Source organism: Netta rufina (genome assembly GCF_964035555.1).
Source record: "Netta rufina genome assembly, chromosome: 13".
NCBI lineage: Eukaryota > Metazoa > Chordata > Aves > Anseriformes > Anatidae > Netta > Netta rufina.
The window spans coordinates 2,170,244-2,188,084 of NC_140136.1; the positions used below are offsets into that span (position 1 = coordinate 2,170,244).

The window sequence follows — 17,841 nt, forward strand, 5'->3', positions numbered from 1 at the left end:
CTCAGACTCTGCTTCTCGCTCTCTGCTTGAGGTATGAGATGGTTCAACACAACTGCAAACTCCTCCTCTCTTCCGAAGTTCTCACCATAACACAGCCACCACTACCACACAATTCTGAACGAGCCATGAGACAGCTTTTCCAACATGTCAGATGGATATTGTCCACTTGGTGAGGATCAGGGTAGAGGTTTTGCATAGCGCTTAGCTCAGGAGAACCTGCTTCAGCTTCCCCATTTGCCGCAGGCATGATGCTGCAGATTTGGGCAAATCCTTGTTTGCATATATTCAACCCTTTGAACTGTAAGATGAAGTTTGTCCTACCTCTAAGCCGTGATCTGGCAGTTGAGAAATGCACTATAGCATCTAATAACACCACAGTCCTCAAAGGAACAGGCTGAAGCGAATTTATATTTCCAGACTGCTGCAGCCCACGGTATTTATTACTAGGAGAAGAAAATGTTGGCAAAAAGTATTTCCAGGGACCACAGGATTAGCTCATCCATGTGGATACAAACCACACAACTTCTCTTCAGAATACTATAACTTGGAAGATTAATGTGCTCTATAATGAAGAAACAGAGGCACGGGTTAAACAGAAAACATCAGCAATCCTCAGCAAATTACTAGCTTGAGTACTACCACTAACCCATTCCTCTTACCCCCAACCTCCAGGGAATTCAGAGCATGACGGATTCTTGAGTGAGCTGCTCTGTCAAAGGAGATCGATTGAAAGTACAATTAGCTACGTAGTCACAACCATCCAAGTTAAAAAAAAAAAAAAAAATCAGTTTCTGGTGCTGATAAAATATTATAGATAGGACAAAATGGCAATTTTTAAAAGTTTGAAGTTTTCTTGAAGTTCTCCAGCTGCCTCTTGATGGAATTCAAGATCTAGCGGTGTCAACGACTGCTGATAACCAAGGCTTGTGGCTATCTCTGTTGCAGCGACACGCAACAGCGTTTTAAGCCACTGTATATATACTATATATTCTGGCAGGTAGCAACTAGTACGATGTTCATAAGTCAGACACATGTGAAGCCAGAATTATAAACAAGTAATGAAAGGAAGACAGAGAGCAAAATAAGTATTATAGAGATTATGAAGGGCTAAGGGGGGATAAAAGAATGGGCATAATTTAGAAAAAAAAAAAAAAAATGCCTTTTGCATTGCTGTAAGTGGAAAAATTAAAAAAAAAAAAAAAAAGAAAATGCTAAAGACATTCTGTACTTATAGTATACACTTTCAGTAACTGCAATGTTTATTTATATAAAACATCCTATAATAATGACAAGAGTCTGCAGTATCTCATAAAACAGATCGACTGGTGAGAAATATTAGAGCTAACAGCTTGTCTACGAGTTGCAATTTATTACCTTTCCTCCAATACTTAAAAGCATGAGGATGTTTATGGAAGATGGAACAGAAGTGTGGTATATTTGTTCTTTACCCTGCACTGTTATTAAGATCAAAATCTTCATTATAAGCAAATGAGAAGCTGAAACAGTAGTGAATTCCTGTGATGAGGGGATTTTACATGACAAGTTACAAGTTGCTTAAACTGACCCAACGTGCATCATGTTTGGGTTATGGGCATGGATATATATATACAAATATACATACGCTGATTTAAGCAGCATACTCCACACAATCAAGCAGGACTCAAATGTGTTTCCTATTAAACAAACGTGGGTGGTCTGCCTCTCCATCTTAAGCAGTGTTGTGTCAATGACTTTCGTAAAGCAACACAGTGCTTAACTCTATTTGAACAGCTTTCTGAAGAGGACGGAGCTGTATTTCATTCTTCTGTCAAAGTGTATTAACATCTCTTTCAGCTAGTAAAATAGAGAGATGGTACCGTCTTTACTGGAAGCAATATTACAATACAACAGAAATAACAAGCTTCCGTTACCAATTTCTTTATATTCTATGATTTAAAATGCATTCGAAAAAATGTAAGTTGAGCCACATGAAACAGAATATGCATCATTTACTTTGTAGTTAAAATTGAGATTTTGTCATGAAATATTTTCAGATAATACTTTTGTCCTATGCGATTTAAATAACAGGGGTTTATTCTGGATGAAATAAATGTTAACTCATGAACTGAAGTCTGCAAAAATTCACTCTACAAAGTAGTCCTGGAAGCAGACAGGAAAATTCAGCAGAATAGTACTAACTTGGCTATAACACTACTCATATATCTTTCCGTCCTTTACCACAGTGCCCTCTCCTTTGTGGGTACTAGTCTTTCTTCTTTTTTCCCATTAAAAAAAAAAAAAAAAAATATGTCCCTATCATGAGAGTTATTTCAATATTCCTAAATACTTCCCTGAGCAACAGAGTGTATGGAGCCAACAGAGGATCTCTGGTGCCCAATAACACAACAGAACCACGGGCACAGCCTTCCCTAACACGATTACTGAATGTATATCTCTTTCCCCCACCCAACTACTCATTTTGCATTTAATTTCTAGATACCGAGCTTCTCTCCTCTCGTCGAATTTGGCCAAAACTGACAGATATGTTAAAAAATGATGAGGGAGAGCCTGCAAAATAAATAAATGCAGATGCAAGAGGCCTTCACAGAAATGATGTACGAACAGCAAAGTTACACAGGGAATAACTAACATCATTTTCTTTTCATTTTATTATTTATATTTTAAAAAATAAGGATGGGTGATTGTTTTTTTTCAGACTCATTTGTGGAGATTGCTATAAAATCTCAAAAGGGCTAAACCTGTATTTTTTGCTATACAATGAAAAAAAAAATTGCTGATGTTCTTATATTTCACCAGAAAATGTCTACATTTTTAGTAGGGCTGAAATAATGAGCTACTTAATGACATATAGTGTGTTTAAGTCATTTTGGTTTCTTGCCTAAAAACTTTCAATACCACTACCACCCCACAAGCAAATTTATACCACAAATGAAAACTTTTACTTCAAAAGATAAACTTTCATCTCTCCTGCGGTAAACCCTACGCAGTACATCAAGGATTTTTCATAAACATACATCTCTTCATTCTCTTAGCTTGTGCATATTATTCAAAATATTTTCTATTAAATATAGATTTGGGTTGGTGTTTTCCTTCTAGAGAAAGAACAAATACCCTTCCACTGACAAACTTAAAGAAACCTGAAACAAAAGAAAAAAAATCCTTTACATTGGTTTGTGCTTTGCTAGCTATGATTGGCAAAGGCAAGGCTGATGACATTAGATTCTTATTTCAGCTTATAATTAAATTGCTACTTTGATGCAACTTAAGCTAAATTTATTTAAGTTTAAAATAATGCAAAGTATGACTGCTCAGTGCAAAAGGAAACCACATTGTTAGGACAACAACATAATTTAGTTCCCATTCTAGCGCTGCACTTGGTTTTTGGTATAATTTATGGAGGAATGATCACCAATAAAAACCAGATGGTCCGGGGACTGATAAAGCAAAGCGGACACAACATGGCAGGGCTCCTCTCACTACCTCTCTGACAAATGTTAAAGGATAAAATCATGGCACAGAGTTCTGCCACTGAACTGAGCACAGCCAGAAGCTCCTCCTTGACAGTCAGGAGGCATCCACTTGCATGGCAGCAAATTCCTAACAGGGCCTCTGCAACCAAGTGTTATTTTAACTTAATTAGTCGGAGTGATAACATAATACACATATGTTACTACAGCCTGGTCTTCTGCTGCAGGTATGTAACGACAAAAAATGGCCTAATGCAGCAGACTGCATGGCTTACTACCTGTTAGTGTCCCTGAAATAGCAAACCACCAGAAATGAAAACAGGTCAATAGGACTCTATTTCTGCAGCTCACTTCAGTGTAAAGAAAGCAGAGCAGTATCATCATCAAATATTCTTCCATGTAACTATCAAACACATTGCCCTAACAGAAGCATAAAAACAAAGCATCAGATTCTTCAAACACCAATCAAAATAAGCTCTCTGGCTATGTTCTTAAGCCTTAATTGGCATTTCAAATTGGCAATTGCATACAAAACACTTCAGTATAACAAATTATTCCCTCTCTACTAATCCATTGGTGACCTACATAAGATGTGACTATAAAGAGCAAGATTTACTGGCATATAAAAATCTAGTTCAAGTAGTAACGTTGGTCATTTTTAGACACTCTCAATTCTACGCTAACATTTCAAGTTCTGTTTCCTCTACACAGCACGCATAATAAAGGTTTCACACAAGCTGAAGATTTGTGTCAGATACTTGGATGTCTGGGAGGCCTTCGCTTACCTCCTGTGCTGTGAAATATTTACACCATAACACAGGGAAGGGACTTGGCTGTCCTCATTAATGTATTCACTGAGTAATCCCCTACATCAGAGCGAGATGCATACATCCAGATTCTTCTTCACTCCTAACTAGGGGCTATGCCTACCACATTCTATATGCAAAACACATTTAATTCCTTTCAAATTGCCAAAAATTGCATCTGCAATGTAAGTAATATCTGTTCATTACTGCATAATAGCTTTAATAAGCAAAAAACTCAAGCACACTGGAACTACATTAGCACTGTGTGCTATCAACATGCACTATCAATTAGCACTGTGTGCTAATGTGGTTATGAATCCGCAGACTATGATACTTAATCTCTCCTTTAGAAGAGACTGCAAATTTCCTCCATCTCAACGTCAGCAAGTCTTCTGAAATAATACACAGAAATTAAAAGAAACTGAGATGCAGGACCATATTATTCTGAATACTTGAGCAATATTTAAAAATAATATAATTTTGTGGTTTTTTTTTTTCTTTTAAGACCTGTTCCATTTTAGCCGAAGTAATATTTGTCAGCTAGATTATTTGCTACACTTGGTGTGCTTGCAGCTGGTAGTTGCAAATAAATCTGAATTCAGATTTCAAGATCGAGGAATTTCTGGCCCACACCAAGCTAAAATAAAGCAGTCCATTAGGACTCCTTCATAAATAAAAGCTAAAAAAACATCTGTTTGGCAGCAGCGACAACAATACATGTCCCATTCTCACAAATCGTAGCGTAACTGCAAGTAGCCAAGTTTGTCTTACCTATGCAGAATAACCTCAGAAGTTTCAGTATTATACTCACAGCGAATTCCGTAAATCATGAGAGGATCAAGCTGCTTCTTCCCATGCTTCCCCTGGCCCGAAAGGTTGGAGATGGCCTGGATTTCCCGATGGAAGAGGTAATCGAGCAACGTCAGTGCCATCTTCTCGGCTGTGCGGCAGTTCGTGCTGATGTGCAGCATGTCAGCAGGGGTGATGGGGCAGCGGACCCGCATCTCAGGATTATTTTCATCTCCGAGCCATGTCCCGTTGGGGTAATCCTCTAGAAACAGAGATTGTGGAAATTCTAATTGTGGCACAGAATGAAAATGTCGAGTTCAAGTTAACATTTTGTAAGTTATCACGAACTCTTTCAATTTTCTTCATAGTCACCACAAGCTTCTTTCAAACCTATGGCAACTGATAGGTTCACAAGATTAGCTGCGGGTAAAAAGTTATTCTCAACTCCACATCAACAGTGACCAAAAGCAATTGCCATTAACATTCTGGCCTACAGAAGGAACTGGTGCAATTAGCCCCGATGTCTAACTCATTCTCAGATATCTTTTTAAAGTGTCTCATATTAGAAGCTAGCAGCTAAAGGAGCACGTTGTATTCACAATGTTCTCATTCTTTAACAAGTTAGTCATCTCCTAAATCTTAAGATTACCGTAACCCATAACATTCTCAAAGTATAGCTAATTTCAACAAGCTAGAAGCTTTGAACCACATTTCTCCCCCAAAAGAATCAGATAGAAGTCAGCTTAACCGAGATTAGAAATTAAAGACATTACAATCAATGGCGTGCAGTAACTTTTTTGATCACTTACAAAAAGAGTATTTTAAGCTAAAGCAATCATTCAAAACACAGCCAGAGATCCCAATCACAATTTTGTTTTTCATTTAAATTTACTGGCCAGTAGTCTATATTATTTCCAAAACACACAGCTTACCATGGAACAGTCCCAGCATAAAGATAATGAATCAATCACTAGTCATCTCCCAAGTGCATCTTTCCTTCTAGTCAACGATGAGATCATTAGCAGCACAATATATTTAATTTTTACTCATTGCCAGAACTACACTTCTCTCTGGGTGTACACACATACACACTTATCTATATATATCTCTCCAGAAGATTTTTGAGTTTGCCCCAGTGACTCAGTTTGGGGCGGGGGGGAATCTATTTATTTCCTGAGAAATAAACTTACTAATTTTTGGTGGCAATGCCAAAAGTTAGTGGATTCAAGACTAACCAGGAACTAGAACAGAGCTCATAAAGATAATCCATCACTAATGGAGTGCAGGATGCAACACACAACACAGGATGATACGCTTATTCCAAATAAAAGCAGAATTTTCCATACAAATCTTGACAATGCTAATAGGAACTGGGAAGAACAACATCCAGGATGCTATTTCAGTGTTCAGTGACACAGACCATTTGGATTTGATTTATACGTTTGCTCTTTGTGGAGTAAAACACAAAACTTCCCAACTTTGGAGTCACTCAGTCCTTCCACACCAGAGCTTTATAGAATTTTCTTGCCATTTCACTACCTTTAGAATGGTAAAAATGTGAAAAGAAAAAAAAAAACACACACACACACACATTCGATTCCATGACTAACCGTTCACAAAATGGCTTTAAAGTGGAGTTTTAGGGTATATACAAAGTCACAAGTTCCCATTTTCCATAACCTTTCTAGTCACTTAGAAGCGACACGATTCCAACAGATGAGCCCTTTCCATACTGAACAGGACTCCCAAGTAATCAGCATCTTGGTTTCCAAGAGCATGTAAAAGTTAAGTAGCCTACATTTTACTAGACTACAAGCCAAAAATGTGCAGTAACAGATAACGTAAAAGCAACTCAAACACAAGGAACACTTTTTCAACATGACCTTCAGGTGGGGTCATACCACATGTCAGATGCAAGTTTATTGCAATGAATAATGACAGCATGAAGCAAATGTTGGATTATGCAATACCAACATAGCATTGAAAATAACAGATTGTCAACTACAATAATGTGTAAGAAAAAAAAACATTTATCACTGATACATGTAGCAGCTAGTCCCTCAAACTTTTTTGTTGTTGAAATCAGGACTTAATGCTGTTCTGAATATATTTTTATACATTTGCACTTTTATATATACGTGTGCGTATATGTATATAAAAACCTTGTACCACCCTTTTTATTCTCAGATATGCGATAGGGCACGCTAGTGGTTTTCTGTTCACAGTATCAGGTGCCATCAAAAAAAAAAAGGTGGTTCCCATTAATTACGATTTGTTTTGAATGCCACTGTCTGGCCTCACCACAAGTCTGGTTAACATTATCAGGGAAAATAACATTCTGTTCCTGAAGACAAATTGACTGTTTGATAAAAGTTTGGACAGAACTGGCAAGCAAAGATGTCACTGGTTAGAAGTGAAAGTTTTTCCAAAAAAAAATCTGGGAAGCCTGCATAAAAGATTGTACTTGCCATCAAAATCTTATTACCTTACCAATTCACGCACTTCCTATTAGATATAAGCTAGTAATACTTACGGAACATTTTTATCTGCAATTGTGTTTAACGAATGCTCTCAACCTACATGAACCAAAGATTTTGCTAAATAAATCAGTGGGGTTTTATTGTTTTGTTGTGTTTTTTACTGGCGCCAAGTTCAGAACATACTGTTTTTACCACATGCAACCATCCTTTTTTTTTGCTAGCAGCCTGGAAAAAAAGACACTACCTTGGTATTCTGACCTATGAACCCAAGCTCCATGTGAAATTCTCTCCTGTATTTCAGTCCTGCTTCAAAAGCCTCACCTGAAAGCTCCCTTTTGTCTCTATATCCTGAAGCAGAAATACAAGTAATCTTTAAAAAAGAAAAAAAAAAGCAGCTTGTGTGAAATTACCAGTGGTCATTACACATATCTAGTCAATGTTTACTCCAACTCTTCAATTCATTACAAACTAAATCAGTTTGAATGCCATGTTAATTCATTTCCCTATGTTAGAGTGCAGTCTTCTAAATGAAATTCTTCCTGTCAAACTGACCTGTGAAACAATAGCAAAATGCTGATGGTAAAGACATGATTCAGAAGAGCGTGGTAACATAACAAAAGATTCTGACTACTACATGTATGCACACAGTCTTCTCCCCACCTCTCTCCTTCATATACATTTTAGGTGACATAAAAATATCTAAGGTACCATTGCTCAAGCCTTAAAAGCTGAGATTCAGACCGCTTTACAATCTTTTTTTACTAGGGGAACTTGCATGTAAAGTTAAACGTTGTTCTGCTTTCTCATTGCAGCTACCTGAGGGCACAAAAGCTAAAATACTCCTTACCACAGAAGATGATCTTATTCATACTAAGCTGTCAATACATCTGGCACTTTGCATACAGCAAATACGATGATATTGACACCAAAAATAATGGTGAGAAGAGGAAGCATGGGGCCAGTTATGAGGAAGGCAGAACTGCAATGGCATTTGAAGTTTCTAGCTCTCAAACCTCCTTTTATGTCTACTATCACGATTCTTTACGTGAATTATCAGGCATTATATATAATATCTAGATAGAACCTAGACAAGTCAGGTTATTTAGTACATGCATTGTAATAGTCAGATACTAAGTGAGGACTCCACAAGGCACTGTACAACCACACACAGCAGTACAGCTGCTTCTAGTCTTTAGAGACTACCGAGAGACAAATAACATATGAAGGGCTGGGGAGGAAGAATACAATCAAAGAACACACTTTTCTTAAAAATCATCACATGTTCATCTGCACACCAGTGTAAACACACCCCTTTTTGTTTTGCCCTGCAGGATTTTTCTTTCATTTATTTTCCTAATGGCCTCATTATCCCACTTAAACTCTGGAAAGGAGCTACACTTTGTGCCTATGTGCTTTGAGGAAAGGTACCTCCTTGCATTTCTGTATGCCACATATTGTACCATCTGAGAAGTGGCTCTTGATCATTTCTACTTCAAGTGTTAAAAGTCCTGATGTTTCTATCTGATTTGCTCTCTGTTCTCAGAAACTCATTTCAATGACAGACAATCTAAGTTTCTAACTCCTTTTCACTGTTTTTCCAAGATCTGAAAATTTGCCTTTATCTCCATTCCGCCAAATCCAGACTAGTTTGCTTTTCAATGCCATTTTCAAATTATTTTTTTTACCGTATTAAGTCCATTTCTTTTATCTCACAAAACAGCTGACCATTCCTGTAGTTTCAGCAAGCACTTGCGAGGAGATGAGAGGGAGGAGGCTGGGGCTGCTACGCAAAGAAGCGCCATTACGGAAACAGTACAATGGAGCTTTAAGGTTAGTATCAAAAACCCTATATCCAAAGAACAATAGCCAGACAAGAGTTACTGTGGATTTCAGGCTTGCTTTTGATGCATGTGTGTGTTTTCCCATGTCAGGAGGTGGCAGACCTTTCACTGTTGCTCACGCCTTTCCCCTGGGACACATTCCCCTAGTCCAACACAGGAGCACCAGCAGTAAGACAAGAAGCAAAGCTAGGCTCTCTCCGCTCACTAGGTGTTGTCAATCATTCCTTTAAAACAAAGAAAGACAAAATAAAACACCTGCCCACATAAATATTTGAATTAACACGTTCCATTCTTCGGTGTAGCTGCATTTATTTGACTAGCAAGGCCGGGTGCAAGCCTCGCATTTGCAGCAGAGAAAAAATGACTCTGCTACAGAAGAAAGAAAAATGACTTAACCTCAAAACAAAAATAAATCCCTGTTTCTAGAGAAATTAAGTAATATTTTGGCTGATGTGCAGGAGATTCAGCATCTTTTTAAATAAACTTTTGTCAATTAGACTGAGTCATTTGCCCCGCAAGAGTTCATGGGCTAGTGATTAACGGAGAGAATACGGCACACGGACTTTATTAACTAACGATCATTAAATAGTTAAAAGCAGGTTTAAGCAACAGAGTGACTACATGGTAACATGCTATATGGTAACATCCAAAGCTAGCTCTGTGACTTAAAGCTTGTATTAAAAAAAGGTAAAAGAGCTAACTTTAAGGCTATGTTCACCAAAATCTCAGCACAAAGAGCAGCTGAGACACTAGGCTGTGGTAATAAGCAGGGTACAGCACATGCATCCATGTTACATCTGTCACATAGTGGTAAGCTATGCCATGACAGACTCTGAAAATATATCCTGCACTCATGTTTTCTTCTGTTTGCTTTGAAACACAACACACAGCAAGGAAGAACATACCTGTGCATGTAATACCAAAGCATACTTGTGGAAGTAAGTGCTATGGCGTGCACAGAAGCCTCAGCCTAACATCATTGATATTACTCTTTTGTTATAAACAAGGTCTCAATTTTAGTATATGGTTAAATCTGAGCGAAAAATAGGAGATAAATTCTCTGGCCTTCCATGAACTATACAGTAAGTTTATTTAACAGAAGTAGAAAGTAAGGACTATGTGATCACCTGTCCTTTAAAATGACCAGCTAAAAAAATGCGATAAAATTGAGGAAATTAAAACCCATGGATTTAGAATTTGCTTTTTAAACCCCTAGAGAAAGAGTTTCATGTCAGCAAATCACATCTAATTTAGTTTCCTCACTTTGTTTGTTGCCTCTTTGCTATATTTAACTTCACAGAGGGGACCAGAGTGTTAATGGCAAACATCACCAAGAGAGACACCTGAAAGAAACCATGATTCATGTGGTTGCTCCCAATAATCCTAAATATCAACACAAACCAATTTCTGTATTTTTCTTCGGCTTTAAAAAGTCACTGAAGTTCTGGAGGCCTGATCAGTGTATTCACATCAGCAATATATAATATTGTTTTATGGTGTTAAAGGTTTGCTCTGAAAACTCATTCACATTGTCTGTATCTGGTCATAAGGAGCCCAGCAGGAAGAGCAGAAGTGCTGCAAGTGATACTATAAAATGCAGGATTTGATCTTAACAGTGAACTGAAAATCCTGTAGGCAGATAAGTCTTGGCCACTTAGAAGTAGCTGTTTGGAATCACACTTGGAAATTTGTGAGCTCTATTTAATACTACTATTGTAAAACGACTGTTCCACATGCAAAGTTGAAGAGACAGATTGTGACTAAGCCATTTTCTTTGGAAAAAAAATATTCATCCTTTAATTAACATGCTGTGTAGACCAGTTTTCTTTCTCCAAAAATATGTTTACATTCTACTTCTAATTTTTGGATAGTCTTGAAATGCACTAAGAAGAATGTCAAGAAAGCAGATATGATACAAAACTATCACATACGGTGCCAAACATCTTATGTCCGTTTACCACATGCAAAGTTCACTGAACCGAATGCTAAATGAATGGATCTTGCTGTTTTATTTATATCAGTTAAAAAACAGCTTTCAAGGAGCTGCTTAAGAGCTTTTTACATATTTGGACAGTGTGTTGCACATACTAAGGACAGTATGTTTCTTTCTTAGTAATTTCAAAGCCTTGGCTTTAGCTTAGACATTTCAAATAAGATTTGCTTTTAAGGCAGCACAGTAATGCTGAATGGGGCATTCTTATGCTACAAAGATGAGAGGTCCTACTTTCTTTCATATTAAAAATAGGACAGTAACTCTATTGTCAAAGGAACAGATTTAAAAGGCTAACATAATGCGAATTGATGTTTCAGCAACAGATGCTCCACTTGTCTGTACAGTAGGTCACAGACCAGATATTTTAAATGTAACCATACTCCAAATATGTAAAAAATACTATTATAATACTCCTTATATCTTGAAATCCCTTCTATCTTGAAAGCAATATATAGCATTAACCAAAATAATGCTCTCATCCTAACTCTTAGAGATAGGTGTGCAAGTATAGAATAATCAGTGCCTTCAGATAACTTGTTATCAGAATTATTTAACATTTGACCTTTGTTCCTAGACTGACACAGCTGTTTAAGTTACCATTTTTCTCCACATAAACTGCAAAAAAAATATAAAATATTATAATTTCTGTTTATACCGGTATTCTAATGGGAAATTTTGAATAGCAAGTTCTTGCAATGTTTGCCAAAATAAAATTCAAAGCATTCAGAGGAAACAGAAAACCATCCAACCACCACAAAACTAATTTATTGAAAAAATAAGTAAATACTTCTGGACATTATCTATTATTTGCTTTCTGCTGTTTGCACACGTTTAGTAAAATAGTAAAACTATTTAGCACAAGCTCAAGACTTATCAGAAAGAGCTCTTCACAAAGTGCTAAGTGTGATCTTTTATCTGTGAATACCATGCAGTTCAAATGAGAAATCACAAGTAAGCAATGACCACACTTCGACTGTTTCCTATAAATCCAAGTGCACAATACTCTTAAATGACAAACAGTTGCTGTGGAAGGTGTTATGTAAGTATAAAAAAATAAAATAAATAAAGGAACACCTTAACCCTGAAATTTTATAATCCCAAAGTAAGGCAGGAGAAATGGGGAGATTACAGAGAAGCAACTGTTATTTCCATCTCAGATGTTACCTATTGAAAGGACATGAAAGGTTCCATTTAAGTGTTGATCATTTGAAAAATCTACCCACCGTTCTTTACAAAGCTTACTTGCTCATAGTCACTCAATCTTGCTTTTCTTCACCTAATGTTAACAGTCTGCAGTTAAAAACTTCAGACAAACATATTTGAGAATGTTAGAATATTTTTTAACAGATTTGTGGTGAGTATGAAGTGCACATGGCTGCCAGGTTATAGCTTAGTCAACTGAAAACCAACCCTTGACAGGATTACTGCCACATACCAGTACTAGAAAATTTATTAAAATCAGAAAATAACATAGGTACTTAATATCAGAGGTTTAAAACTTCTGTAATTTAAAACTACTGTGGATCTAACGTTCTTCTTGGTATTAGTTTCTGCGGTAGAAGACAAAAATCCAGAAGAACGCAACAGTATTGGAACCAAAGTTTTCATGAAGAGAGACGACACATGAGGCCTTACTTACCACGTAATCACCAGTACTGATACCTTCAAGAAATACAAAGACCTAGAGAATCAATTCACAACATAAGTTCTGTGAAAGAACACGAAATATCAGCTGTAGCATTTTAGGTTGGTGGAATCCAATCCAGAGTCTCTACAGACCTATATAAATGTACAAGAAATCTAGAAAGCACAGAAAAATAGTCTCTCTCAAAATAACTAACACTTTGACCTGTTTCCTTCTATTCACCACCCTCAATATGTAGGAAATACAACATCTGAAAACTGACTAGGGAAATAGGAAAATAGTGTCAGCTTGTCATTAAGTCACACGACAAACTCCCACCCAAGCATTCCAAAAAATCAGCATGTTTAGTGTATAAAACTTAATGGCTCTCCCACTCCAAAACCTCATCAATGAACCTAATGAAATGACTTCCTCTATTTTCACTTTTCATAATTCATAGTAAATTGGAGGGTGTCTATTTCCTAAGTCACACAATTTGGCCTGCCTGAGAAGCATCACCTCCATTCCAATCAGAGGAAAACAGATGGATAAACTATTTAACACACACAACTAAATGATTATAAACACAAATGGACAAATGCGTTTGCTTTGTGTTTTTTTTAAAAAACTGTTCCTTAAGATCTACAACAGCTGATTACCAAAACAGCACACACAGAGACACAAAGCCCAAATGATGATGTTTTAAAAATGTTCTTCATTAATCAGTCGCTCATTGTTTTTAAGCCTAATTAGAAAACTCTAGATACAAAGAGCATGACTTTGTTTAAACTGGGAATAAGCTGTAGCAAAAACTACAGGGAAAACATTCATGTCAAAATTCACTGCACTTTCAAGAAGAGCAAAAAACACATCCATCAGTTGCTGACAGTTCCTTGAAACAAATCTTAGTGATACATGTTTGTTTCTTATTCCATTAAACGTGAAAGATGTTTAATCCATGCTGGGAACAAAAAGTTAGGACAATGAACAAGAAAACTTCCCTAAATTTTCAAACAAAGGTTTCCTCCAGATTGAAGAAAAACCCTACAGTACCTCAGGAAACACAGAATGAAAATGATTGTTTTTGTTATTTACATTGTTTTCACCTATGAAGTCTTTTCAGAAAGCCAACCTCTGTCCAAGTTGTTAGAAGATACTTGCACGGTAAAGTATTTTGTTTAGAAGTTTGATGTGTCATGCTATAACTCATATTTGGTTTTATTTTTTCCCCCAGAAAATATTTATGCTAAAGCAGAAATGTTCATATATTTAGAAAATGGCTATTACACAAGTGACTCCTAAAAAACGTGGGAACAACACCAAGAATTGGGCCCCATACTTTTGTATTAATTGGTTATATTGCCTTTCTATTCCTGAAAAAATAAGACCTTCTAAACTACCATACAGGATTAAATGCTTTTTGAGAACAGCCAGCAGAGAGCAAATGATGCATGTATATAAATCTCTTAACTAAATTCAGAAAATACCCAGACGTTAATGCCACGTTCAAGGTCAGCTAAAGACAGCTATAGGTATGGCTTCGTTTTGCTTTCTAGACACAAGACAACAGGTGGGATTCCTACTGAGAAAAGGGCTGAAGTACGCCGTTCTTATCCCCTTGCATTTTAGGACCAATTGAGATTCCTTTGAGCAACCCAAAGGCATTCAGAATTCTTTTCCAGACAACGAAAGCAAACTGATGGGTGCTGTAACTTTTACCTTTTACTGCTGAAGAAAACAAGTCTGCACAACAGACCTATTATTCTTCATCACTTCCTTTATTAATAATTTAATTTGTGACATACTGCAGGCTAGTTTGCTTAGCATTCCTTCTGTGCAAGCGGTCCTCTCTCATCTTCGTGAGGGCAAGAAGAGGTAAGTGTGGGGGATTACTAATCTGATTTCTCAAAGCATTCATCAATCTCGGAGAGATTTCTAATGGATGACTGTTCTAAAGGTCTGAAGAAAAATCAGATCTGAAGACTTTAATGGATTGGCTGTTTCTGCAAAATTTACATATACAACAATTGTATAAAACGCTAACATCACATTTGTCTGTGCAAATCTGTGCCAAACAACCAAGTCAAAAAGGGCATTATAAAACAAATACTCTCCTAATGTTAGAAACTTTGCTCCTGACATAGCTGACGCAGAGCTGTATGAAATATTAACAGACTCCACAAAGAGTTTATTGTCATATAGGAGTCCTGCCATTCCAGGCACGATGGTACCAAGAACACTCAGTTTCCACTTGGGATATTCACTTGCTGATTAAAATTATATAAATATTCTTCAAATTTTCCTGATTTTAAATTTAAGTCAACACAGGCAGTGTAAAGTCTGATTATCCACCATAAAAGTTTCAAAGTACTTTCCCTCTCTAGAAGCATATGGTTTTCTACCTCACACAGCTTTAAAGCTACAGAAATAAACCTTAAAGAACAGTTCTGCTATAAATACTGAGCTATACGTATGCTTTATAGTGTTACAAATACAGCATATTCTGATGTTGGTGTTACTATCAGATTTCTCTCAGAAATCCATCAGATTTCATTAAAATTCCACAAAGTACATTTCCAGGAAAACAAAAATCTTGATAAATAAATACTTCAATTTCCATTAAAATAATACAGGATAATAATTTGCATTACCTTGAGCAGTATCTGCACCATAATAATTTCATCATTTATATTTGTGCTATTCATCCTATCAGTCATATTAAAGCAGCAAAAAATAAAAAATTTGAAAGCCTGCTTATTCATCCTTCTCTTTGCCTCCTCCATAGAAATATATAACGTGCTTTACTGGTCCCATTACTGGTACTCAAGCACAGAAAGCAACATCTACTTCCAAAGATCTCAGTGAGCATGCCTTGCATTCAGCCAGCTCCTATAACCAGAGTGTTCTGAATTTACATTCCACAAACTAGGGAACAATGCAAGGAATACAGTTAGATAAATTAGACAAAACAGAGAGGGTCAAAGAGCCAAAAATATTACTAGAAACGTCTTCTGACTGCTGCTTCCACTTGACCAATACAACTCACACCTTCCCCATACTGATTTCACCAATTTGGGAGACAATAGGTAACTAGAAACCAGCTTGTAAAAATGAACATCTTAGGATTTCCTAGTTATCAGACATTGATCGAAACTTGAGCAGAGAAGTTCCAACTATTCCCTAATCCTATGAAGCAGATAATTTAGACTAGATCCTTCAGATTGCAGAAAGCATAGAATAAATTTCCTCATGTGATATGTTCAAATTTATTGTAAAACAATTTATCGTAAGTTATCTTCATCTAAAATTGAGAGTCTCTTATCCCATCTTATTTGTGATTGAAATATACCAAGTAATATTCATTTTGATATTTCCAACCACATATATTGAAATATCTTTATAAGGCTAATTTAAAATTCACAGATTTCACTAAATGTGATTTCTGTGTCCAAAGTCCTACAGTAGAAGTTTCAGAAAAAATGGACACTACACACTATCCTGTTGAGTGTTCATACGAATATCCTTACAAAAATTGTTTACAGTTGCTAAAATAACTGCTTTACATTAATAAGCATTAGAAGAGTGGACTTAATTAGAGAAAAAGAGTCTTAATTAAAAGTGTTTAAGATACAAAGCTATACTGCTATAGCGAGGCAAACTTTTTTAAATTTTACAAGTGATTTTAATTAACTATTCTGCCTGTAAAGGTGGTATAAATATATATATAATAATTCAGTTTATTAATCAGTCCTAACTGATCTTGTTGTACTGCCTACCCATGCAAGGTTGGACTTGCGATGCAATCTCTGAAGCTCCCACTTAAATCTTAGTTCATTCCCCATCACATTGACTTTGCTCAAGTAGCCTTGTACTTAGATAAGCATACCTTCAGAGTTCAGCGTAATAAGTGTCACATTGTTCCCGATACTTTGGCTTCCTAATTGTCCACTGTTGGAAACTGAGTCACTGGCCTCAGAGCCACTCTCTCCGTCTTCGTTGTGACTGTCGTCATGCCCTGGGACTTTCACCACTATCGTGTTCTGCCTACGTCCAGGAACAGCACTATGGAAAAGAAAAAAAAAAAGTATGTAACTTTGGGAAAACATAATCCTTGATCAGGAAAAAAAAAACACATTATAAGGGAATTAAAACACTATCTGACAAAATTAAAAGCATTATAAAAGAGTACTCCTTTAGCAAGCCTTCTCCTGTTTATACCTATGGGCTATCAAGCAAAATAAAATTGAAGGAAAATAACAGAAAAGTTTTAGGTGCACCATCAATAGAAATTGATGCAAATTGATGCAAATTGTCCCAGTCCCATGTGCAAAAGTTATTTCAATAGTTAGTAGAAACATATTATTTAAGAAAATTGTCTAACCAGAATCTCCAGTTCCACTTAATTGAAAATTTCCTTTAGATAGTACAAAATTTAACAAGCCTCACTGGGCTCCTGTGTATTCTTTATTCAGTTGGTTAAAAAAAAAAAGAATATTGGCACATCCTCAAGTGATTATGCGTCCATGTAAAAAAATATGTAGCTATAGGCACTCTTTCAGTTGTCAGCTCTTAACTAACACTGAACTAATCCCAGATCCTCCAAAAATGTTCTCTGCACATCAACAGTGAAGCATTGCTGTGTACCTTTACTGCTGATATGGGGTTTCCCCAGGCAGCACTGTCAGCAGGACGCATTCAATTAGTACCTGAATTTATTCTACTTCCACCACCACCATTACTTAAAACATTCTTCATTTTCCCTTAGAGTTGCTGCAGACTACCACTTACCTGTCAAAGGAGGGAGTGAAGGGGGAGGATTCCTATAACTCCTCCCTACGTGG

At 36.5% G+C, this 17,841-nt stretch overlaps 1 protein-coding gene across 5 annotated transcripts in view; it reads right to left on the minus strand.

Annotated features, from left to right (window-relative positions):
- BANP (BTG3 associated nuclear protein) overlaps nucleotides 1-17,841 on the minus strand; it is a 146,135-nt gene that overhangs the window by 93,968 nt on the left and 34,326 nt on the right. For all 5 annotated transcript variants that reach the window (XR_014618824.1, XR_014618825.1, XM_084294627.1 and 2 more), the window contains exons 6-7: nucleotides 16,887-17,062; nucleotides 5,085-5,324 (exon numbers count right to left, since the gene is read on the minus strand). Coding sequence is in view for 3 of the 5 variants with exons in the window: in XM_084294627.1 (XP_084150753.1) it covers nucleotides 5,085-5,324; nucleotides 16,887-17,062 (416 nt within the window). In the remaining 2 variants the exon portion in view is untranslated. The remainder of the gene's footprint in view (nucleotides 1-5,084; nucleotides 5,325-16,886; nucleotides 17,063-17,841) is intronic.